Here is a 26,389-nt window from a genome sequence, read left to right on the forward strand (position 1 = left end):
ATTTTATATTGGAGTATAGTTGATTTACAGTGTTGTGTTAGTTTCAGGTGTACAGCAAAGTGATTCAGTTATACATACACATATATCTATTCTTTTTCAGATTCTTTTCCCATATAAGTTATTACAGAATATTGAGTAGAGTTCCCTGTGCTATACAGTAGGTCCTTGTTGATTACATATTTTATATATAATAGTGTGTATATGTTAATCCCAAACTCCTAATTTATCCCTCCCCACCACATTTCCACTTTGGTAACCATAAGTATGTTTTCAAAGTCTGTGAGTCTGTTTCTGTTTTGTAAATAAGCTCATTTGTATAATTTTTTTTAGATTCCACATATAAGTGATATCATATGATACTTGTCTTTGTCTGACTTAGTTCACATAGTATGATAGTCTCTAGGTCCATCCATGTTGCTGCAAATGGCATTACTTCATTCTTTTTTATGGCTGAGTAGTATTCCACTGTATATTTGTACCACATCTTCTTTATCCACTCCTCCATCGACATTTACGCTGCTTCCATGTCCTGGCTGTTGTGAACAGTGCTTTCTGAGACTCATAGTCTAGCTCGTCTGTATTTTTTTAACTTTTGATAATTCGTGTATTTTATCATGTTCTTTCTATCCAGATAACTCTTTTTTCTACCAGTTTTATTGAGACATAATTGACACACAGCACTGTACTGAGCTTAAGGGTGTCCAGCATCATGATCTGACTTCCCTGCCTCCTGAAATGATGACCACAATCAGTTGAGTGAACAGCCCGAGTGTTTTTAAAGGCGGCGCTTCTGATCTTCATTGTTCTGCCAGGTGCCAGGGATACACCGAGGAATAAGCTCTCTGAGAATAAAGATTTGGGTTTGCTCTTCTGAGTAGCCAGAATAGTGCACCAGTCTTTCTGACTTGGGGCTGTGTATTTGTACACACATGCTTGCGTGTATGTGTGTACATGTGAGTATGTGCTGTGTGTTTGCATGTGTGTGTATTTGCATGTGTGTGTTTGTTGCCTGCATGAGCTCTGAGGAGGCCAAGGTCATAGAAGGGTGCCCTTCTCCTCAACCAGGAGGTGATGGTCAGATAGTTCCTTGCAGAAGCCTGCCCTCCATCCTGCGAACCTTCCAGGCAATAGGTTTCCAGACAGCAGGCTCTCTGGCTTAGAGCCCCAGAAATGAAAAGTGGCTGTCCTGCTCTGAGGGAGCCTGGATGCGGTGTTTCCAGTGCTCACTGCTGTGAATTAAACATCACAGGCTTTAGTCTGTGTGTGACATGGGGCTGCCTCAGGCAGAGGACAGTTTCCTTTCACACCAAGCAATGCCAGGGAGAGCTGGGCCAGTGACAGAGTTGTGACTTTCCCTTTGATGTGCCCTCTGGAGAGCTCACCCCTCCCCAAGGTGCCCACCCCCGCCCCCAGGGCTTGGCAGACTAGGTCCCAAAGCAGAGACACCAGACCACAGAATGGGACAGAGAAGGGCCCCAAAAAAGCCATTGTCATGTACTGAAAACCTGAGGATTTACATAATGAGGTTTCACATGCATTATTCCTGGGCTGCATCATTCACACACAACGCAAGGGACATGCCAGCCTGTTTGGCGCTGGACATCCCTCAGCCGAGAAGGGTCTGAAATGGCCAAACTGAACCTGTGTCAGGGTCCCCAGAAGAGCTACAACTAGAAGTTTTCAAACTCGTGGAATTCACAACTGGGGGAAAGACTTACCAAGGGACAGGCACCTGCTCCACACCGCACATGCTTCATCTCTCCCATCAACCCACAAGGGATGCTGGCAAGTGTCAGCCCCTTAGAGAGAGGGGAAAGGTGAGTTGACAGAGGGTACCGTTCCCTGGCTACTAAGTGGCAGAAACAGGATTCCCTCCCCACCTGCTGCCCTCCCCCGCCCATGTTCACTTTTCCACACCCCCTCCTTCTGTGTCTCCCTTACCAGGGTGGCCCCCTTGGATACATCGCACCATTGCTCCTGGGGGTTTCACTCCAGGACTCAGGTTTGCATTTCAGGCTTGTTGTTAATATGTCGTCAGAAATCCCTGTTTGTCGGGAAGAAAACAATAATACATTTGAAAGTTTTGCTGGATCCTAAAGGGCACTTGTATACATCTGTCTTGGCATCCGTTCCTTCCAGGGAGTATATCTTCGTTGTCTTTAAGCAGAAAAGAACAGAAAGTAGAATTCCTCTTTCCTAAGTTTTACACTTAGTATTTTCACAAGGAGCCTTAGTTTTTTAGCCTCCTGTATAAAACTTTGAAACTCTTCACCCGTTCACAGAGGTGGCAAGGTTGAAGCACTGAGATGAAATTACACATCTTAAGCTTCAGAATTGCACCCCCCCAAAAAAATGGAGTTTGTAGTTTTAATGTTTGACCATCTCTTCACCAAGCAGACCTTTCAAGAATCAAAAGTCCTATTTCCACACTAATATCTCTGGCTGTGAAAATGAGACTTGGTATAAGATGCTGGGCCTTCACAGCGAACTGGGTCTGTGGCTCTGTCCATGTGGCAGAGGGACGGGAACCGCTGCCAAGGCCGTGCTCACTCGAATCCACATCCCACATCCCTCGAGAAGCCGGCAGTGTCTCTCAGAGTTCAGAGGCCAGATTTGGAGTCAAACAAATAGGGGTCAAGCCTCACCACTTCCCCGAATGACCCTGAGTAAGTGGCTTGACCTCTGTATCGCAGGTTCCTCAACAAAAGCAACCAAAACTGTTAGCAAGGGGCCTACTCCGTGGGGCAGCAGGAGGGTTAAATGGCAAAATGCCTGCAGTGCCTGGCATATCACAAGCCCCGTTTCTAAGGGGGAAGAATAGGCAGCTCATGGATGGGTGGGGATTCCTCTATTTCTTTCAGGGAGCTTCCTGCCAGCTGACGCCTTCCCCGGTCCTCCCAAAGCCGCCAGCTCTTATGGGACGCGCTCTTCTCTTTGGTGAATACGACTAGGCCACGGCCAAGAAAGGACCCAGATACCTTTTGTGAATGGGCTAAGGCTGGGATTTTCAAGAGGAAATTTTTAAATGCACAGAAGTTGCCACTTGGGAAGCACGCAAGCCCTTTCTCAGGGCTTGAAGTGGAAGAAAGGCTGAAGGGCACCGGCTGCTTCTGGCAGGAGAAGCCGCTCAGCTCTCCTGCCAATCAAATCTCCAGCCAATCAAGTCCTGGCTAGGACACGTGACCACCGCTGTGTCTTGTGGTCTCAGCCAGGAAAAGCCCCTAACCTTCCCTCTGCTTAATTAGCTCAGATCCCTCTTCTTTAAGACGAGAATAAAAATGGCACCTAGCTCGTAGCCTTCCCAATGGGAGCTTGTATACAAAAGCCTTAGCACATAGGACCACAAAGCATTCACCCTCTCCTACCATCGTCATTATCCTCACTATTCTCTTTAACTCACTATCTTCCAAGATTTCCTTGGGCCCAGGTATTCTCAAGATTCTGGCCTCCTCTGTGCCACTTGTGTGTTTTGTTTGTTTGTTTGTTTTTGCGGTATGCAGGCCTCTCACTCTTGTGGCCTCTCCCATTGTGGAGCACAGGCTCCGGACGCGCAGGCTCAGCGGCCATGTCTCACGGGCCCAGCCGCTCTGCGGCATGTGGCATCTTCCCGGACCGGGGCACGAACACGCGTCCCCTGCATCGGCAAGCGGACTCTCAAACACTGCGCCACCAGGGAAGCCCGAACTGTATATTTTTTAGTGGTTAAGATGGTAAATGTTATATTATGTATATTTTACCATAATGAATAATTAAAAATGTTAATTATTGGGGGAAAAAAAGCCGTTGGGGACTTTGTAATGGATGGCTCAGTCTGTTAGCACTGGACCTACCATTCAATCTCAATATCGTTAAAAACAGGATGACCAGACATTATGTGCTCACTGTGTGATGCAGGATGGATCACACAGTACCACCTATGAAGGCGTCTGGACAAAAAAAAGACTTTGATCTCCTCAGACCTCTAGATCTAACTATTTGTTTACAGGAAACATGGGGAAAAGAGGAACAAGTTAACTGAAACCAAGAAGAAGTGATCAGCCAAATCCAGGATGTGAATGTTCTCCAGGACAAAAGACCCAGTTTCTCCAACAAATCAGTGGCTGGGGGATAACAAAGGTCAGGGGCGGGGTGTTGCTGTTACAGAATTAAAGACATTTCAGAGACATAACAACCAAGTGTAATGTGTGGACCTTGTCTGGATCCTGATTCTAACAAAGATAAAAGTAAAAAAGATATCTCTGAGAGAATCAAGGAAATGTGAGCATGGACTGAATATTAGATGGTATTCAGGAATGATTATAAGTATTTTTAGCTGTGATCATGTCAAGGCGGCGATAATGTAAAGGAACAAAAAGTCCTTTCAGTTAAGATGTCTTTATGGGTGAAATGACACAACTTGCTTTAAATTAACCTAGAAAAAAACTCAAAAAGGAAGAAAAAAGAATGAGAGAACACTGGGAAAATGTTGAAGCTGGATGATGAATACATGGAGTTAATCGCAGGCTTCTCTAGTTTTGTGTGTGTTTCCAAAATCCCATAATAAAAAACAGTTTTTATGTAGGCAATCTCAAAGGAACATACAGACACACACACAAACAGAGTGAGCTACAACCAAAGCATAAGCAAATGAGGAAGCCATTTGCCTTTAGTAAGTGCAGGAAACAGGAGATTAAGCCTTGGGCCTTTGCAAGATGAGCTAACCAAGTCTAAGATGCCTGTATTAAGCTGGCACCCTCAAAGATGCTCCACACCCTGGCAAGAGGAGGGCTTAAAAATTTTTTTTTCTGGACTTTCAGAAAGGAGAGCCTATGAAAACCTGTAGTTTTCAATGTGGCTCTGGAGGGGAAAGCTAATAATGGCCACAATACTGATGATGATGATGATCACCCTGAAGGTTTGTAACCACGTGGGTCTGGGGCTCAAGTTTATACTCCATGTATTCAGTGGGAAAACTCCAAGTTGAGGAAATAAATGTCAGTGTTCAGAGGTTATTAGCATCCCCGGCATCCAGGTGAAACAAACAAAAAAGACTTCCGAGAGCAAAGCAGCCAGGAATCAGACCCCTCAGGATTCCCACAGATTAAGTTCAATCAAGAATGAGATCACAGTCAAATTACTAAACATCCAAGCAATAAGTCAGTATGAGCCAGAGTAAGCAGAAACAACAAACAAGACATTGAGACACCACCCCTCTGCCACTCCCACCCAAAGACTTCAGATGTTGGAATTATCAGATAACAGATTCTAAAATCACTATGTATTCAATATTTTTTTTAAAGAAGGCTTTTAAAATGAGCAAGGAATGAGACTATCAAAAATGGCCAGGCATTTGTCCTCAGGAGTTTGTGGGAGCACAGGAGAGCTATTTGACCCCTGTACATTTGGCTCTTCCATTCTGGTGGGAAAAACAGATTTCTTTACAGAATCAAATTATGCTGGCAATAAAAATTCAAGTGCTTCCAGGAGCCAGAGAGGAAATATGAGCAGTGCATTGGGCAGGCAGAACATAGGCTGTATCTAAAGAGGGAGCCTCTTCTCAGCCCCAGCAGATTGTTGATCTATATACAAGAAGAGAGTCCAGGTATTGCCAGATATTCCCATTTTCGCAAAAAAAGGCATAAATCCAGATGTTAATGATCTGTACATGTTGGCTACTGTGGTAGACATCTGGTTTTCGTCACCTAATAACAATTCACCTCTCTTCTAAAATATTATGGCGTTATGATCCTCCTTTGGGGACAACACCTTTCTCCTAGTCTCAGTCCAGTTTCTCAGAGACGCTGTTGATTCCACCTCTGGCTGCAGGGATGGGCATGTTGGCTCAAGCTCAGCCAATCAGAGCAGTCTCCTGGGCCACAATAATTGGCTCAGCAATGGGCTTGTGACCCACCCAGAGAAAATGAGAAGCAGTGAGGCCATTGGGGGAAGCTTAGGAAAAAGACTCCTATACTTCCCTATGGAATTTAAAGCTGAGAAGATGTAAGGGTTGGAGCTTCGGCCGCCTTTTTGTGACCATTATACAGAGATTCTGTCTAAGGTTGGGTCCACATGGTACAAAGAATCCCTGAGAGCTGGAGAGAGGCCAAGGCCTCATGAAATCATCTGAGCCTGAACCCAGAGGTTCCCTCTAGAATTTTCATTTTTGGTAACCAGTGAATTTGCATTCATGCTGAAGCCAATTTGAATAGGTTTCTCTGTCACTCCACAGAAAGAGGCCTATTCCTTCAGCAACTAATTAAAAGTCTTTTAACACGTTGGGAAAGCCAGACAAACATATCTGAGGGCTGACCATGGACCTTCAGTGTGCGGTCTCAGCACCTGGCCACCCCTCTCCTTCTGTACTCCTGTCCCTAGCGTCTCTGATGACTCATCTTCTAGCCTCCATTCCCACTGCTCCTGCCCTGGACCATCCTCTGCTCTCCCTGCTCTACCTCCGGAAATCCTACTCTTCCTTCAGAACTCAAGTCAAATGGGTCCTTTTTTCTTAGCGCTTTCCTGACAACCCCACCCTAAGCCCTACCCGAGGCAGAAGAAGATACCTCTCCCTCCATCCCCAGGCCCCTCTGACCCCCCGATGAACACTCAGCCCTTCTGCTGAGGATCCTAATTACCCAGCCACGTTCCTGTCTCGCCTGCTTCTTGACCGTGATCCAAATTCAGACGCAGATTAGAAGGGATGATATTTGAGGCTTAAGTTTCAAAAAACAATCAGTTCTTAGGAGAAGTCAGAAAACATGGTGAAAGATGAGGATTTGGGTCAGGGATTCGAAAGAAAAGAACAGTTGTTCCGGGGAAAAGAGAGGGTCTATGTGGAGTGCAGTGAGGAAGGAGGAAACACTGGACATATTTAGACCGAACGAAATGATTCAGAGGAAACCTGAGAAGAAATGTCTAGAGAGGCATGAGGTTGATCTGACTGGAAAGGAATACAAAAAATGTGTGACGGGAATGACCCAAAACAACAACGACAAAATGCCCAAAGTAGGTGCACTGTTCACGTGAGAAAAGAATGCAGAGAGCAGCAAGACGCTGAGCAACCTCCAGAAAACAAGAGAGAAGGTGACAAAGGATGAGGTCATCTCAAACCAGATAAACTGGGAGGCTTTCTATGGATTGAAAGGGGTTTTTCAAAAGCTAGGGCTCATGTTGGCTTGCCCCTGATGGAAACTCAGGGCACCGAGGCCTTCTGGAATTTTCTGTTCAACAGACAGACACAGGGAGGGTCCCAAGAGGCCAGGCAGTGGCTAGATGTACCAAAAGAGCTACCATGGGTCAAAGGTCAAAACAAGCAAGGTCTCAGTTTATGAGCCACCCCAGGCAAGCACTGTCTCGCTTTTTACTTCTAAGGACCATGGGACCTTGTCCACAGTTCCCATGCCACCTACCCCGGGACCAATTCTTTCTTCATGTGATAAAATACCTAAGCCGGACAGTATCCAATCACAGCGGCCTTTAACCTTTGTTGGGGACATACCTGGTTGAGGTTCTGAGCCCTCTTCCCAGAAAAATGAACACAGCCTCAGTCACAACAAAGTTTCCTTCCCGTTTAAGCAGCTTATACCCGCCCTGGGGCCCATCTCTTGAACAATATTTCCAAAACTCATTCACTTAATCAAAAAAACATTTATTGAGTGCCAGCTCCCTGGTACCTGCCAGGCACTGCTGCCAGGTACTGCTCCGGACACCAAGGGTACAGGGATCCTCGCCTCATGGAGTGGACCTTCCAGTTTGTATCTGAGCCCTCAAATGATCAGAATGTCTGGCGAAGCGGCCCGGGAATTCAGTGATTCTGACATGGGGCCAGAATTAGGACCTGTCGTCCCAAAGAGCCCCAGCTCAAACACCCCTTCTGTAAGGAGAGAGGGGAGGAGTGTATTGAAAGCATGTGCTCTACCTGGGAAGCTCATAGCCTGCTGAGGTAGTGTAGATGGTACCTGCACTTTGGAAAAATGTTTGGCAGAATCTCGTAAAGCGGGACGTATGTGGGACCCAGAAATTCTACTCCTAGATATATACCCAAGAGATATGTGCACATGTGCAGACCAAAAGGCATACACAACGGCCCCCAATTATCCCTGGTGTTCACACCTCTGTGTCCCCTCCCCTTGAGAGTAGGCAGGACTGTACCTTATTTCTAATCAGTAGATGCTGGAAAGGTGATGGGCATGTCATTTCTGTGACTATGTTACAGAAGATTGTAACTTCCATCTTGCCTGGAGACTCTCTCTATGGACTCTCACTGGCTTTGATGAAGCAAGCCACCTTATGGAGAGGCCCACATGGCAAGAAACAGTGCAGGATCTCTGGCTAACAGCCAGCAAGGAGGTGAGGCCCTCAGACTAACTAACAACCCTCAGGGAACTGTATCCTGCCAACCACCACATGAACTGGAAAGAGGATCCTTCCCCAGCTGACCCTCAGATGAGACCCCAGCCCTGGCCACCTCCCTCATTGCAGCCTGGGAGAGACCATGAGCAGAGAACCCAGCTAAGCAGTGCCCGGATTCCTGACCCACACAAACTGTGACATAAGTGTGTGTTTTTTGGATCCGTTAAGTTTGCCATAATTTGTTCTGCAGGAATAGATAACAGAGTGTAAAGCAATGCAGCAGTGAGAGTGAATGAACCACAGCTACATCAGACAACGTGGTCGAACCTCACATAGTTGAGTGAAGGAAACCAGGCAGCAAATGGAATCTGTAAGATTCCATTTCCATGAAGTTCAAAAACAAGCAGAACTAATCTATGATTGGAAGTCAGACAAGCGGGAGTGGGTAACCAGAAGTGAGCACAGGGAGTCTTCTCGGAGGGGCGGGGGCGGGTGGTGATGTTCTGCTTCTTGTTCTGGGTTCTGGTTAGGGTGGGTGCATACACTTTGTGAAAATTCTTCAAGCGTACACTTATCAGTTGTGCTCTTTTCGAGATGTAGATTATGTTTTGAAAACAAAAGTTTACAAACATGACAATATGCTGGAGTCAAACAGCCAGGGTTCGAATCTTGGACCTATCACTTACAAGATTTGTAACTGCGCAAGTTACTTGACTTTTCTGAGCCCGCTTCTGTAAAATGGGTTGGGCTAAGAATTAAATAAAACAGTGCATGGCATAGCAGCTGGTACCTAACAAGCCTCAATAAATATTAGCTAGTTTGGTTCACCTCATTCATAATGGTTCATTGTTAATCTCAAAAAAAAAGAAGTAGTGGAGGTTGATTTGCCTGGATGCCTGCAAGTCGAATTTATGGAGTTGTCCTGCAGGTGCCACCCCACAGAGACCAGCTGGATTCTCTGAATCCCTCTAGCAGCGATCAGGGGAGCTCAGCCTGCCTCTGACACCCACACCCAGAAAGGTCCCTGGGCAACAAGCAAGATGATATGCGAGTGTTCTGAGGTCAAGTTTGCTCTGGGTTGGGACTGAGACGATGCAAATCAAAGCTCTCCCCAGGATGGCTGTGATCGGGTTGAGATGGTGCTGTCCTCCCACATCATCAAGAAAGCAACAAAAACAAGCAAAGAGACAGACAGCAACGCGGACATTCACAGAAGGAGTCTGTGGTACCGGGCACAGTTTACTACTTCACACATATTAACCCATGTGGTCTTTACAGTCAATGCTGTTATTACCTCCATTTTACAGGTGAGAGAAGTGAGGTACAGACAGAATAAAACAAACAAACAAACGAAACCAGGCCGATCAGAGGTGGGATCAGCACCCTTCATCTGCAGTTTTCAAACAGAACATACAGACTGACCTCCCTGGCAAAGCTTTTTTTTCTGTTTTTTTTTTTTTTAGAGACAGTGTTTTCTGTTTTTGTTTTAATTTTTAAAAATTAATTAATTTATTTATTTTTGGCTGTGTTGTGTCTTCATTTCTGTGCAAGGGCTTTCTCCAGGTGTGGCAAACGTGGGTCACTCTTCATCGCGGTGCACAGGCCTCTCACTATCGCGGCCTCTCTTGTTGCAGAGCACAAGCTCCAGACGCGCAGGCTCAGTAGTTGTGGCTCACGGGCCTAGTTGCTCCGCGGCATGTGGGATCCTCCCGGACAAGGGCTCGAACCCACGTCCCCTGCATTGGCAGGCAGACTCCCAACCACTGCGCCACCAGGGAAGCTCCCTGGCAGAGCTCTGATTTGCAAGAGATGAACGTCCCAACCAGCCTTGTCTCTATCTGAGAAAACACCTGGGTGATTTCTCATTTTCTGACAGGGGAAGGGGGTGAGCACAGCCGCAGAAGGCCTCAGTGACCAGCTGTGATTTTGTGGTTTGAATTTATTTTTGTGAACCTGTGTGTGTGTGTGTGTGTGTGTATAAAAACCTGCATTTCCTTAGCCCATCGCACCAGGTTAGTAATGGACTGTGGAGCCTCCAGTGGCCCTTTGCTCTCCCATCTGACACCTACTCAACAGCTTAGCTACTTCCTGATCTTCGAGCGCTCTCTCTCTCTTTTACACTCCCTTTCTCCTTTTCCAGCTCTTTCCCTGGCTCTCTCTTACCCCTTAAAGGCTGGGCAAGCTCCCTACCTCTTCCAGGCGGGAGGCCAGCATTCATTTCTTGTTGGAATGCAGGTGACAACAAGCAGATCTGGGGAGGGGGCACAGTGGATGGGCTCTCCCAGTCAAGGACAGCCCAGGGAAGGTAACTGTGGCCCAATGAGATTTTATGGGGCAGAGGTCCTGCAGGAAAGAAGCCCAGAGGGTGGCAGGAGAGGTCCCTAGCAAGCCCCAGCTACCGGCTCCTGGCCTCAGATCCCTCCCCCTCTTGCTGCAGGCACTGCCAAAACTTCAGGACAGCCGGAAGCCCAGATTGTTCAGGGCTGAGGGAAAGCAGGTGGTGAGCATGGGTGTCTCGTGGTTGTGACACCTGTCACGTGTGGTCCCCGGGGAAAATACCGTCCCATCACAGTCATCTAGATTCAAATCCTTTTCTGGCTGTGTCACCTTGGTCACATACCTCCATGTCTCTTGAGCCTTATTTTCCTGTTCAAGTGGGAGTGATGTGATAGAAATAATACCTGTCACGACATTTTTGAGCGTTTCTCTGCAGAGCTCCCTGTTCCAGGTGTTTCACACACACCTACTGCCCCAGGTTATGCTGAGGATTAAATGAGATGATCCACAGGAAAGACTGGGACAGAGCCCTGCGGGTGGAAAGCCCCGAGTTAACATTACTCGCTCCAGTATTATGAGCACAGCTGGGAATGACAAAGCTGGGACCTGCACCCAGGCCTTTCAGACACCAGTATCCTGATGTTGATGGAGATACGGTACAGCCTTGGTAGCCACCCAGAGCTCAATAAGATTGATTGATTACAGGCATCACCAAGGAGCCCATATAAGCTAGAAATCTCTTTTTTTTTTTTTTTTGGCCATGCCGTGTGGCTTGCGGGATCTTAATTTCCCCACCAGGGATTGAACTCGGGCCACGGCAGTGAAAGCACCAAGTCCTAACCAGTGGACCGCCAGGGAATTCCCCAGGTGCAGTATTTTGAACACCCCATCAACGCAAAGTACAACTCTCACTCAGCCCAGGACATGCTATGATAAAGCCATGAGTTATTGGGGTATTTTAGTTTCTGTTTTTGAAATTTAAGTGGATGACATGGAACTGGGTTTTAAGACTTTCACACACCCTTTGAGATGACTGTGGCATCCTGTGGGGAGCGGCAGGATCCAATCAAGATTTGGCAATTTCTGCTCCAGTGAGCCTGAATGTCAGCTTTGTTCTCCATTTAGTATTTCCTCATCGAGAGATGGACTAATGGTAACAGATGCTCTCCCAAGCCTATCAGGGGGCCATGGGCAGCTCCGGCTCCAGGCTGGCCTGGATGGGCTCCATAGGGTCTGACTGGCAGTGAGCAGGGTTGCATTCTGTGCTCATGTTGATGAGACTGAAGACAAGCATGGAGATGGGGGTGGGGCTGGGGAGGGCCAAGGCTACAGAAGCCTAGGTCCTGGGGTAAGGACAGTTCAGCTCAGCAGCTCAAGAGTAGGAGGCAAGGCTGTGGGCGGGTGGCAAGGGTTGCCCCTGTTCATTCACTCATTCGTTCATTCAGGCACTGTTCTAGGTACTGGTGATACAGCAGTGAACAAAAGAGAAAAGAAATCCCTGCCCTCATGGAGCTTAAGTTGGGCGGCAGGGGGGAGTTGGGAGTGAGGAGACTGACAAAAAATAAGAGAAGGAAACTAAATAAATAGCATGTTAGAGGAGTGGTAAGATGAAGGGAAGAGCAATAGAGTGAGGTGTTTGTTTTGTTATTCATGTTTTTTGGGGGGTGTTTTTTGTTTTGTTTTGTTTTTTTGGGTGGCATCATGGGGCTTGCAGGATCGACCAGGGATCGAACCAGGCAGTGAAAGCACCGAGTCCTAAACACTGGACCGCCAGGGAATTCCAAGACCCTTTTAAATAGGGTGATATTTGAGTAAAAATCTAAAGGAGCTGAAGGAGATCACTGGGGGAATTGCCCTGTAGGGAGAAGAAACATTAACTGCAAAGGCCCTGAGGCAGAAATGTGCCTGGAGAGTTGAGCCTGACCCTCTCTGTTCCTCTGAAGTTACCACTCAGGGCCCCGGCCTCTGTGGTCACTCCTCATACATTCCTAAGGTCTTTCTGGTCGAAGGGAACTAACCCAGGCAGAACCTTCCAGGCTGACTGAGGGCCTGGAAAATATTTCTAGGCACAAGTGCTGGGAGGGCTCTGCGATTCAACTGCAGGTTTGAATAAGTCCTGAGGTTTTGCCAAGCTTTTAACAAATGCACAAGGAATTTGCAAGAATGCAACAAATTCATTCCTGGACCATGCTCCAGAGCTGCTTAATCAGAATCTCTGAGGTCTGTGCCAGGGAATGTGCATTTCCAAGAGCCTCTAGGCATGTGGGAGCATCTTTACCATATATTCCATCCCATATCGATTTCCATGATTTTTCTCTCTTATATCTTCTTCTAATTGACTAGAGTGGAGTCTGCCATCTTTCATCTTTCTCAGATGAATATTTTGAGTTTGTCTTGGGGCACCTTGTCAGTCATTTCCTGCCAGGGAAATGAGGCATTCTGTAGGTAGTCAGCGGGGCTGTTCTGCTCCCAGACAGAAGGGGCTGATCTGAAAAGAGGTGACATGGGGTGAGGGGAGATAGTTGGCATTTGCATGTCTTCTCCACACGCTCCATCCCCCCAGCCCCGTGCCCATGGGGAGTGCGGGGGGGTTTCTTAAGGATCTGATCCAGGTCAACACTGGGGCCACCGTCTGACCTTGTAGGGACTCAGGTGATGTTTGTAGAAGTGAAGAACACATGAATGAATAAACGCGAGTTTTGACAGGGAAGGACAGGAACAGTAAGGTTGTGGGCTTGTAAATACCCCTTCCCTAGCACGTGGGAGAATCTTCCATTCTTTCAGAAGTGTTCCTTCCACCGCACCTATCTCCCATCTCCACCCCCATCCCCTGAAGTGATGGTCCCCCAGCTTACTCTGTTTTCTCCTCCACAACAGAGAGAACTAGAGATTCGGGTGGGACGGGGGGACTAACCTCCAGGCTTCTCGTGGTTCAGCTCCATTACCCTCCCACGCCTGACCACCCCCTCCTCAACGCACCGAGCCTAGAGCTAAGGTCAGTAGGAAGGATTCTCGAGTCTGCTCCTTCCCCGCTGTAAGACTTGGAGCTACTTCTGTGAACACTGAGCCTGTTTCCCCATCCTGGAAACGGGGCTGGGGACCTCTAGCGGGCAGGTCGGGGAGGGTTCGCAGCGCTGCAGCGGGCTGTAATTGGCCGGGTGCTGCCAGCGCACCTCCCCCTCATCCTCGGGCGCCGCGCACGCCACGCCCCTCCCCAGCTCAGCCGTCAGAATGGCGTTGCCGTGGCGACGTTCGTACAAAGGCCGGGCGGGCGCGCGGGCTGCGGGCTGTCGCCTGGAGACTCCGCGGGAGGGCGGCAGAGCGGAGGTCAGGGCTCTCGGCGGAGGACGAGGCGTGGGCTTCTTCCTCTGGCCAGGTGAGAGCGGCGCGCGAGGAGGCGGCGGGCAGAAACCTGGGCCGGAGGAGGCCAGCCCTGCGAGGTCAAGGGCGTTGGGGTAGGCAGGGGACCCGGCGCCAGCCGAGTCCGAACTCTCTGATCCAGGCTCGGGTCGCCAGGAGCACCCCAGAAAAGGTGCCCCAACACCAGCCATTCCTTCCTAAGTGCAGCCCCTACCTCGCCCCCCAAGGGAGGCGGCACGGGAGCTTTAAGCCTCTCCTGGGCACCAGCTCTTGGATGTCCTGTGGGTATAGCTGGGATTAAGAGAGGAACCCCTGTTTCCCCTGATTTATGGACAACACCCACCCAATGGTCAGAGACACACACACACACACACACACACACACCCCTTTCCTGAACTCCCCTTCTTTAAGGAACTTTGAGGCCACTGTAAACCTCAAAAGAAAGTTTGCTCCTATAACCCAATTCTGAGCCATCCAAAGTGGTCGGGGGAACACAGATGACTGAAGCCCTTTTGCTCTTTCCTGTGGCTGGTGCTCCATGGCACTGAGTAAGAACGAATTCACAGAGCTCCACACATTCAAATTACTTTGACAGTGTTTTCACGCAAGGAAGTGATGCACAGGGCAAAATGAAGGTGGAGAAATATTGTCCAATCCAAAAGCTAAAGAGATAGAATTTAGGTTTTCCAAGGAGTCATCTAAGCTAGATACTGACAGGAAAAATGAAAGGTAGTTACTATCAAAGCTTCCTAGCCAGCTGGCTGTACTGACTTGCTTTGAGGTGCCCTTTGTATTTTCATTCACTCAGCAAGTGTTTCCCAAGCACCTACTATGTGTCAGGTTCTGCCCCCCCGCCGCCCCCTGCCCTGGAGAAGGGGTAATGCACAGAACTGGCAGGAACTGTAAAAGGTCTGACATTTGACCCTGTTTGAAAGTTAGTAAGTTAGCCTGCCCAGCTTATAGTTCCTGGCAGAAGACAAGAGACTCCTGGGCCAGAAACAAAGAACTTGATTACTCACAGCACAGCCTACATAACAGGCAGCAGAGCTGCATATGCACATTGGTTCCTGTTGCCCTGAAAGTCCCTCGGGCTGGTGCAGAGCAGCCAGTGTGGATGCTGTGCGCACAGTGGGTCTGTGTCCCAGGTAAGGAACTCCAAACTCAGGAAACTGCAATCTTTGAAAGGGGCTGCTAGGAAACCTGCCCAACTTTTGCCCCAGAAGGAGCCGTTATCTTTATTAGAAACATTACCTCTATCCTCCCAAGCTGTTTGCCATACAAGCATCCTCGGAAAGTGAGTGCAGGACAAAATCTTTCAATGCCTTTGCTCTGAAGATGGGTACAAACACAACATACCCATGAAGAATCGCTTCTGAACAAAATGAACACAGTTCTGGTCTTCCAGGAACATATATGTTAGTGAAAGAGAAACCAACAGCAAGCATAACTAAAGAAAGGAACAAGAACATGTCAGAGAATGATAAGTACAAGGAAGGAAACACAGCAGGGGAAAACTAGCAGGGGAATAACATGACTGAGGGTGCCTTTAGCCAGAGTGGTCAGTCAGGTGGTTGCCCCAAGGGGGGACGTCTGAGCAGAGAGAAGACCCCAGCCTTGGGGACATCTGGGGTGAGAGCTAAAAAACAAATATGCGCATGATCCAAGTTTAAGTTTTCGATTAGTGGCGTTTCCTGTGGTTTTCCTGCAGAAGAGACATTTCTTGGAAGTTTACATTTTAGCTTAATTAGACCTGAATGTGTTGCGTGATAACATGGTCCTCTGCATTTGAAGATTAATAACTGAAGGCAGCAGAGCATGGTTTTTTAGGAAGAGGAAATGTCTTTTCCCCTGTATACATGACAGCGAACTTAATAAAACTTATTTCTCATTATATGAAAGCATCAATATTTGTGGGACATCCACAGGCCTCAAAGATTACAAATATAAACTATCCTGCTTATTTTTATTTCTCTTATCCCCAGGTAGGATCTCGTCTTCCTTTCAGAGGATAGAATGCTGGTTTCAAGGACTTTCTTTTATTACATGTCCCAAGTGTCAGCAGACATTGCAATTCCCCCACCCCTACTCTGCCCCAGCAGCAGCAATGGAGGTTTGTACACTGGTTACATGCAAAGGCCCAGAGTTGTCACACACTTACTATTGTGTGACCTTAACTTCTCTGAGTCTCAGTTTCCTCATTTGGAAAGCAGGACAATACTGACACCTGCCTCGCAGGGTGGTTCTGAGGATGAAAAGAGGCCATGTGTGTAAAAGGATAGCCCAGTGCCTGGCACTTAGTAGGGATTCAGTGACGGAATGATGATGGAGATGTTGATGGAAAGCAGAGCCAGACCGGAGACCCTCTACGGTCACACCTAGATGATTTTTGTTTTTATCCAGTCTAACAACTTCACACTTCAGTGACCTTTCAGTTGAAAAGAGACTTTGGGGACTTTCCTGGTGGCTCAGCGGTTAAGAATCCACCTGCCAATGCAGGGGGCACGGGTTCGAGCCCTGGTCCAGGAAGATCCCACATACCTCGGAGCAACTAAGCCAGTGCACCACAACTGGGCCTGCACTCTAGAGCCCGCGAGCCACAGCTAGGGCCCTAGTGCCGCAACTACTGAGCCCACGTGCTTCAACTACTGAAGCCTGCACACCTAGAGCCCGTGCTACACAGCAGGAGAAGCCACCGCAGTGAGAAGCCTGCGCACCGTGAGGAAGAGTAGCCTCCGCTCACCGCAACTAGAGAAAGCCCGCATGCAGCAACGAAGACCCCACACAGAGACTTTCTTTGACATGGCACTGAGATGGATCAGAATTCAAATATCCTGTGAATTATCATCAACGTCGTGGAACCAGCTGAAGTAGTCACTGACGTTTTTATGTTTCCAAAAACATGTATAGGGCTTCCCTGGTGGCGCAGTGGTTGAGAATCTGCCTGCTAATACAGGGGACACGGGTTCGAGCCCTGGTCTGGAAAGATCCCACGTGCCGCGGAGCAACGAGGCTTGCGAGCCACAACTACTGAGCCTGCGCATCTGGAGCCTGTGCTCCGCAACAAGAGAGGCCACGATAGTGAGAGGCCCGCGCACCGCGATGAAGAGTGGCCCCTGCTTGCCACACCTAGAGAAAGGCCTCACACAGAAACGAAGACCCAACACAGCCAAAAATAAATAAATAAAATTTAAAAACATGTATAGGATTTACTTTGAAATGCATTAAAATATAAAATGTATAGATGGGTAGATATGTGATAAAGCAAATAGAGCAAAATGTTGATTGTAGAATCTGGGTGGTGGTTCTATAGAAGTTCACCATCCACTTCTTTCAACTTTTCTGTGTGTTTGACATTTTCCTAATAAAATGCCAGGAAAAGATATGTACAGAGTCTTGACCGTACAGCCAAGCTATAATCTTGATATTTTGTCTTTGGAAATCATTTTATTTTCAACCTAAATATATGAAGGAATGTGGTGACTTAAAAAGAAAGTATCTTCTAATTCCCATTTCCTTGATGACTGACTCTTCCACACTTTAAGAAGCTCTGTAGAAGTTGGGGTTTTTTGAGTCAAAGTTCAGAAGCCCAAGATTAATAACAGTCACAATCACAGTAGGACAAATGGGTGTTTAGTGTAGCAATCACCATTCTAGATGCTTCACATTTAATCCTCACAAAACTCTTTGGGATACAGAGTATTATTAACCCCATTTTACCGATGAGGAAACAGAGGCATAGAGAGAGAATAAGGAACTCACTCAGAGTCACAGAGCTAGTAAGTGGTGGGTTAGTAACACTGAGTACTTGATTCTGTCAGATAACTAACCCCAAACTAAGCTTAATGGGAAGTGGAGAGTGGTTATCAGTGGAATTCAGATTTGTTTGGGTTTTTTTTTTTTTGCTATTGCTTGTTTGTGCTCTGAGTTACATAAAGGATGTCCTCTTGTGATCAGAAGCAAGCTCATCTATGCCGGCTATCACTGTTAAAAGGACAGTCTTAAAAATGTGCGGAATTATCATTGTGATCATTGTTAAATTCAGCTATCCACTCCTACCTCTGCTGCCTTCTCCTGTGGACATTATGGTGTATTCCCTTCATTCTAAATATGACATTGAATAATTAGAGGACTGTATTTTTCTAACAAAATTGTTTTCTGAAAACGTTTTATAGGGAAAGCAGAGAATATGAAAGCCTATCTAAAGAGTGCAGAAGGCTATTTTGTCCTGAATAAAAGCACTACGATTGGAAGGCATGAAAATTCAGACCTTGTTTTAGAGGTAAGACCTCTTCCTAGCCAGTCCCCGACCCTCCCTACCCCTCACACCACCAAAAGTCCTTACTGTTCTGTGGACTCCAGTCTCTTGTAAAGCACAGCCTCTGGCTAACAGTCCCAGCCTTCCTCGGTGTGCCACCAATAACCAATCCCCGCATGTGCTGGGTCTCCCTGGCACATGTGGTAAGAATGAGCACAGTGCAAAGTGCGATGGCCCTGTGTCCTTTGCTGACTGTGTGTGCAGTGTCCCACCCTGATGGCGCGGTTTGGAAGGTGGGCTTAGAGCTGATGCTTGACCTTCACCTGCTCTGCATCTGGCAGCCACAGCCACCTGAAGTGCCCAGCTTGAGCCATGGCCTCTCGCCCTTTCCAGAGCTTCTGGAGACTCTGGGCCCCTCAGAGCCCTCCCCCGTCCCCGTACCTCCAAGTAGTAAATCAGGATAAGTCCTGGGCGTGGCCTCAGCACTCTCTCACTTCATTTCATTCTATTCTCTGAATTAGCTGTGGCTTGGTCCACAGTCCCAGCTCATTGACAGCCAAGGAAGTTGGAAGAAATTGTAAGTAAGGAATTATAAAAACAGTGGCTTTGAGCCTTTTAAAATTTTGAAAGGGATTAAAATATTGAAGCAGAAAGAGAAATGCAATGGAATCCCTTTAGGACTGTGAAAGGCAGACCTCTCTCAGACTTCCCTCAACAGATTTTTTTAAACTTTATTTTGAAATAATTATAGATGCACAAATAGTAGAGAGAATGGCACAAAGCATGTGTGGAGTCCTGTGCCATTTTATCACATGTGGATTTGGGTGTGGCCATCAGAATATAGGAGTATTCCATCATCAGAGATGTCCTTTGTGATGCTCCTTTTATAGTCACAATTCCTCCTCCCACCATCGTCCCCACGCTCCGAAAACCACTAATGTGTTCTCCGTCTCTATAATTTTCATCATTTATCTATGACCTTTGTGATTGAATTTTTTTTTTTTTTACTCAGTGTAACACCCCTGACATCCATTTAGGTTATTAGCTTGTTCTTTTATTGCTGAGTTATAGTCCACGGTATGGACGTATCACCTATGTTTAACCATTCACTTTTTGAAGGACATTTTGATTCCATTTGGGGCTATTACAAATAAATGTACTATAAACATTTGTGTACAGGTTTTTGTGTGAACAAAGTTTTTATTTCTCTGTGATAAATGCTCAGGAGTATGATTGCATGGATTAACATATGTGTTTATATATATTTGGTTTGTAAAGAAACTGCCAGGCTTATCCAGCGTGGCTGTACCATTTTTCATTTCCACCAGCAATGTGAGATACATCCTCACCAGCAATTAGCCTAAACACTGTTTTTCATTTTAGCTGTTTTAGTAAGTGTGTAGTGGTATCTCATCATAGTCTTAACTTGCATTTCCCAAATCGATAGTGATGTTAAATGTCTTTTCATGTACGTGTTTGCCTTCTGCATATCCTCTTCAGTGAAATATCTCTTCATATCTTTTAAGTATTTCTAATCGAATTGTTTGTTTTTTTACCATTGAGTTTTGAGAATTCATTATGTATTTTAGATATGAGTCCCTTGTCAGATAGATGGTTTGCAAATATTTTCCCCCATCCGTAGCTTGTCTTTTCATTCTCTTAGCAGAATATTTCACAGAGCAAAAGCTTTAACTTTTGATGAAGTCCAGGTAGTTATTTTTTTCTTTTATAGATCATGCTTTTAGCGTCATGTCTAAGAACATGCCACCAGGTCCCTGACCCTGAGGATTTTCTCTTATGTTTTCTTCTAAGTGTTTTATAGTTTTATGTTTAAATCTATGAACCATTTTGGGTTCACTGTTATTTATGATGTGAGATTTAGGTCAAAGTTCATTTTTCTTGCATGTGGATATTTAGTTGTTCCAGAACCATTTGTTGAACAGACTATCCTTTCTCCATTGAATTGCTTTTGCAAGTTTGTCAAAAATAATCTGGCCATACTTTCTGTGGGGGCTACTTCTTAGTTCCCTATTATGTTTCATGGATCTACTTGTCATAATGGATCTACCATTATGAGATAGCCTTGATTACTGTCGCTATGTAAGTCTTAAATCAGGTAGAGTGATTCCTCCCACTTTTCTTTAAAAAAATTTTTTAAAGAAAAAAAATTTTTAATTTTTAATTCTAGTTCCTTTGCCTTTCCGTTTACATTTTAGTGTAAGCCTGTCTGTATATACAAAATATCATGCTGTAATTTTGATTGGAATTGTGTTTAATCGTATATATCAATGTGAGAATAATTGATATACTCCTACATTGTCTTCCAATTCATGAACATGGTATATTTCTCCATTTATTCAGTGTCTATCATGAGTGTTTTGTAGTTTTCAGCATACAAGTCCTGTACATGTTTTGTTAGATTTACACTTAAGTATGTCTCTCTTTTTTTTTTTTTTTGAGTGACTGTAAATGGTATTATATTTTTAATTTTGGTGTCCACATGTTCATTGACAGTATATAGAAATACAGTTGATTTTTGTATGCTTCTTGGTATCTTGGAACCTTAACTGCACTTTCTTATATAAGGGCTTTTGTAGATTTCTTGGGATTTTATACATAAACAATCATGTCATCTGCAAATAAGAACAATTTTATTTCTCCTTTCAGAAAAGGAGATGTGAATGCCTTGAATCTTCTTTTCCTTGCTTTATTTCCCTGGTTAAGACTTCCAGGACTCTGCTGAACAAGAGCAGTGTATAAATCCTTATATTCGCTTGTTCCTGACCTTAGGGGAAAGCAGTCAGTCTTTCACCATTAAGTACGAGGTTAGCTGTAGGGTATTTATACATGTTCTTAGGAAGTGAGAAATTTCCCCCTTTATTCCTAGTTTTCTGAGAATGTTTATTGTAAACGCAACAGATTTAAAGATAACTCCATGAACGTCCCCGTGAGATTCTCCTCCATGATATGGTCTCCCTTCAAGGACACAGAACATCTGTGCAATGTGCAAAGTGGGAGGAAAAAGAAGAACTGTAGTTTCTTCTTTATCCTAACAAGGCATAGATTTGGGGTAGTTTTATTTCCTGTCTGGCTAAAGTAGAGACAGAGATCTCTGTTTTGAACCTGACTATGATATTAGAAAAGTGTAGTAATTTTTAAAAGCACAGGCTTTGGAGATAGACAGGCCTGGGTTTGAATCTCATTAGGCTACTTTGTGGCTGAGTGACTTCAACCATATTACTTAATCACTCTGAGCTCCTTTTCCCTGTCTGTAAACCTCTTACCTCACAGGGTTATTCTGAGGATTAAGTGAGAAATGCACATAAAGAGCCTGGCATGTGGTGCTCAGTGAATGACACAATGATCATTATTATGGTCTCCTAAAACAGAGACTGAGAAGAATCCTCAGAGGTGCACAGGGTTGAGATGAGGATCCACTGACATTAATAAGCCATTTGGAAAAGGGAACCAATGAGGACAGTTATTAACTAGACAGAAATTGAGTTGCATTCATTGTATAGAAATAATTGACTGCTTACTGCTCCTCGGACTTAGCTTAAGAAATACGTCACTGGGCTTCCCTGGTGGCACAGTGGTTGAGAGTCCGCCTGCCGATGCAGGGAATACGGATTCGTGACCCAGTCCAGGAAGATCCCACATGTCGTGGAGCGGCTGGGCTCGTGAGCCATGGCCACTGAGCCTGCGTGTCCAGAGCCTGAGATCCGCAATGGGAGAGGCCCGCGTACCGCAAAAAAAAAAAAAATCAGGGATTTATATTACTAAAAAGTCATCCTTGCAATTACCCAGAGGTTACATCTAGCAAATAAAAAATGATTGTTTGTTTTATTTGCCTGGATCAATCCTAAAGAATAGGCAGTCATGCTTCTAAAGATTTCTACTCATCAGCAAGGCTGACATGTTGTTTTGACTATTGGTATCATAGTATTTCAACATCATTTACTCTTTCCGATAATGGAAGGTAGTTACATGCTTCTTGTTTTTAAAAATTGGGAGAAAGGAAAATATAAGGAAGAAAATAAAAGTCACTTGTAATCATTTGGCTCAGGGAAAAATCAATATTGATATTTGCAGGGTTTTACCCTCCAGACTTTTTTGTATATCCTGTAAGGAGTTTGGTTCCCTAAAGGCAATAGGAAGCCTGTTTATAGCCAGGCTAGTGAGAAGTGTTTATAGTCAACAGTGATAACTGTTGCTATCACTCATTCATTGCACAGTATTTACCCAGAGCCTCAGCACCGAGCCAAGTCTAGGGGTACAACGATGTCAGAACTGGACATGGTCCCTGCCATCAGGAAGCTGCCAGGAGAGAGAGAAATAAGTCAAATGATCCCACAAAGTGTGGCTAATTCCATTCCAACATTGGGGCTGTAAAGGAAAGGAATATGGAAGACAAGGAGGACTTAACTAGACAAAAGGAGAAGGGAATGGCATGTGCAAAGGCCCTGGGGTGGAAGAGCATATTGTGAACCCAAGGGACTGAGAGAAAACCAGGGCGTCCAGAAGTCAGAGTGGGAAGGAGGAGTTCTAAGGGACAAGTCGGCCTCCTTCATGTCACCATAAGGGTTTTGATCTTTATCTGAAAAGCAGTGGGAAGAAGGCTTGAAGGATTGTAAACAAGGGGGAGACCTGCCAGTGAACATCCCGGCTGCTGTGTGCAGGCGAGCCATCAGGAGCTCTATTCACAATCTCCCCTCTCCCATTTTACACGGCTCAAAAGCCTCAGCCTTGCTCATTTCACAGCTAAACCTTGCAAGTTATAATTTATATGATTTGATGTGTCTTGTAAACTGTATTTTTTAGAGTTGGATATGGCTGTTATTTAAACTCTGCTGAGAAAAGGACTCAGTTCTTCCAGAATGAAGAAACACCAAAGCCAGTGGCTGTTGGATTTTCCGTATGTTTAAGAGTGGTTGTTCAACATGAACTCCTAGGCATTCTGACCCCGTGGGTTTGGGGTAAGGCCCAGGAATCTTCACATTTATATGCTCCCCAGGTTCAGGTCGGGGGAATGGAGTCCCCTGGAGTTGGTTCCAGGACCACACTTTGAGAACCCCACCATCAGTGCTCCCTCCCTCGCCCTTCTTGATCAGCAGAGCTCCTGCTTGTGTGTGTGTGTGTGTGTGTGTGTGTGTGTGTGTGTATTATTTCAATAAACTTTGTTTTGAGGAAAAGAGAAGCAAAGGTTAAACAATGAAGGGCTGACTGACCCTACCCCCTCCCCAGGGACTCCCCCAGTCCCACCCTAGGGAGGTTCCAGGATCCCTAGAAGACTGAGCTCTAGGACAGCCCAAGTCAGCGCAGGACTGCAGCTGGGAGGGTGGAGATGGAGGGGAAAAAGAAAGAACAGACATGACAGGGGGCTGAAATGCTGGTGTCCGCACCTCCACCTTCGGTGGTCAGTGTCCTGCCAGCCGGCTCCTTGCTCATGGGTGGAGCCATCTCTCCAGCCTGTGTCAGCCCTTCTCGCGTGGGATCTGAGGGTCGTGAAGCCAGACTGATCTCACACACACACACCAGATCCTATCCAGCCGGATGACTCTCGTCCCTTTTCCTGGCCCCTGCCAGTTCTGGGCTGCCTCTCAGGAAAGAACCAGAGCCTACACCATAATCTTGTTTATTATTATTAAACAAGGCTGCTGGGATTGTCCTATTATTTGCATCATTTCACGGACGTGCAGGTATGTCTGCTCTGTCAAAGGACACACACAGCTGTAACTCTGATGGGCATGGCCAAATTGCCCACCAGAGGTTTCCGGATGTGGTGTCCTGCCAGAAGTGGACGCCCGTCTGCCACTCACTCCCCAGCCTAGGGTGCTGACCCCCCATTGGATCTTCACTGATCTACGGGGTGAAGTATGGTACCTGTGTCATTTCAATTCACATTTCTCTTATTCTAAGCGAACACCTACATTTTGAGACATAAGGTGACAGGTGGACTCTCTGTGGGGAAATCCACGGAATGAAACAGGCCTGGGAGGGTGCACTTGCTGGCTCCCCATCTGCATCGCGCTTGTCCTCCCGCCTTGGTTGTGCTCCCGTACCCCCCCTCACCCCCTCCTCACCCCTGGCTTCTCCCCAAGTGCTCCTCGCTCTGGGGGTTCACCTGTTTGGTCTCGCCAGTCCTCAGGGAATGTTTTGTCCCCTGTTTGGGAACTGGCGGCTGATTTCATTGCTCAGTTCCCACCACAGCAATTGATGGGTGTAGTTTCTCACCGGCAGATGGAGGGCTTCCAAGAGGAAACGTTCAGAGGAAAGGGCTAGATCGTGGTCTCATTTTTCTCATTTTTTTTATCGTGGTAAGATATGCATAACATAAAATTTACCATCTTAACCACTTTTACTAAGTGTGCAGTTCAGTGGCATTAAATGTATTTACACTGTTGTGCAGCCGTCACCCCCATTATTCTCCAGAACTCTTTGAATCTTGCAGAACTGAAACTGCACCCATGAAAGAACATGGGTATATATCCCCATGGGTATATATCCCCATATATCCCCATGCCCCCCCGGCCCAGCCCCTGGCAACCACCGTTCTGCTTTCTGTCTCTATGACCTTGACTACTCTGGGTATCTCATATAAGTAGAATCATACCAGTATTTGTCTTTTCGTGACTGGCTTCTTTCACTGAGTATAATTTCCATGTTCATCCATGCTGTAGCATGTGTCCAAATTTCCTTCCTTTTTTAAGGCTGAATAATATTCCATTGTGTGGATTCACCACATTTTGTTTATTCATTCATCTACCAATGGACACTTGGGTTGTTTCCACCTTTTGGCTGTTGCAAACAATGCTATGAACATGGGTGTATAAATATCTCTTCAAGCCACTGCTTTCAGTTCTTTGGGATATATACCCAAAAGTAGACTTGCTGGATCATATGATAATTTTACTTTTAATTGTTTGAGGAACCGCCATGCTGTTTTCCATAGTGGCTGCAACAATTTACATTCTCACAACAGTGCACAAGGGTTCCACTTGCCCTGCGTCCTCACCAACACTTGTTATTTCCATTTTTTTTTTTTTTTTTTTTTTTTTTTTGCAGTACGCAGGCCTCTCACTGTTGTGGCCTCTCCCGTTGCGGAGCCCAGGCTCCGGACGCGCAGGCTCAGCGGCCATGGCTCACGGGCCCAGCCGCTCCGCGGCATGTGGGATCCTCCCAGACCGGGGCACGAACCCGTGTCCCCTGCATCGGCAGGCAGACTCCCAACCACTGCACCACCAGGGAAGCCCTTCCCTTTTTTTTTTTTTGTATAGTAGCCATTCTGATGGATGTGAGATGAAAGAAATTTTCGATCATAATCTTTTGAATAGCATACATAATACAAATAGCTACAGCATACATGTATGGACTACTTACTGTATCTCACATGGCTTTATACATCATCTATATATGTTCTGTATATATATTTACAGAATTATATCCTCAAAACAAATCCTGTGAAGGTGAGAACTACTATTATCATTATTATCCTCATTTGATGACATGGACATGGGACTCAGAAAGGTTAAGGAACTGGCCCAAATCACACAGCTAGACGGGGGAGGTGAGGCTGAGTTTCAGACTGAGCTGACTCAAGCTTCTAAAAACAGAAGCTTCACTTTCTGAGTGTAAATTTAGCTTTGGGAACATCTAATATCTAAATTGGAAATTCTCAGTTAACTGAGATAACAAGAGAATTGAGTAAGCTAGGGAAATTCCACCCTGTGGAATCCAGAATGAGGGTTGTCAGTGAAATGTGAGATGAATGTTCTTGTGATCCTCATTCATGCAACAGACTGAGGTGGCGCCATCTAGGGGGCGATTTGGGTAAAGAGGAAACGTTGACCTGGTGCTTTCCCAGGAAGAGGAGCATTGGGGCTGTTAAGTGGGGGCCCAGCAAGAAACACCACTTATCTCTCCAATCCAGCCAGAGTAAGTTCTCTGCTTATAAGGACTGGTGGAGTTCAATTAGTCCCACCTGGATAACCCAGGATAGTCTCCCACTTTTTAAAAAATTTTTTTAAAGTTTTTGGCTGGGTTTGGTCTTTGTTGCTGAGCACAGGCTTTCTCTAGTTGCAGCGAGCGAAGGCTACTGTTTGTTTTGGTGCACGGGTTTCTCATTGCAGTGGCTTCTCTTGTTGCGGAGGACGGGCTCTAGGCGCGCAG

General features: G+C 46.1%; 2 protein-coding genes across 2 annotated transcripts in view; both read left to right on the top strand.

Moving 5' to 3' along the window:
* Positions 1 to 15,768, top strand: part of LOC309808022 (forkhead-associated domain-containing protein 1-like) — a gene marked incomplete at both ends in the record, with an annotated part of 95,736 nt that extends 79,968 nt beyond the window's left edge. The window contains one exon of the mRNA XM_082628036.1: positions 15,757 to 15,768. Coding sequence (XP_082484162.1) covers positions 15,757 to 15,768 — 12 coding nt within the window. The remainder of the gene's footprint in view (positions 1 to 15,756) is intronic.
* Positions 15,769 to 18,151: 2,383 nt separating this feature from the next.
* Positions 18,152 to 26,389, top strand: part of LOC309808023 (forkhead-associated domain-containing protein 1-like) — a gene marked incomplete at both ends in the record, with an annotated part of 321,911 nt that continues 313,673 nt past the window's right edge. The window contains one exon of the mRNA XM_082628037.1: positions 18,152 to 18,244. Coding sequence (XP_082484163.1) covers positions 18,152 to 18,244 — 93 coding nt within the window. The remainder of the gene's footprint in view (positions 18,245 to 26,389) is intronic.

This window comes from Mesoplodon mirus (assembly GCF_964341445.2).
Source record: "Mesoplodon mirus genome assembly, chromosome: 7".
NCBI classification, from domain to species: domain Eukaryota; kingdom Metazoa; phylum Chordata; class Mammalia; order Artiodactyla; family Ziphiidae; genus Mesoplodon; species Mesoplodon mirus.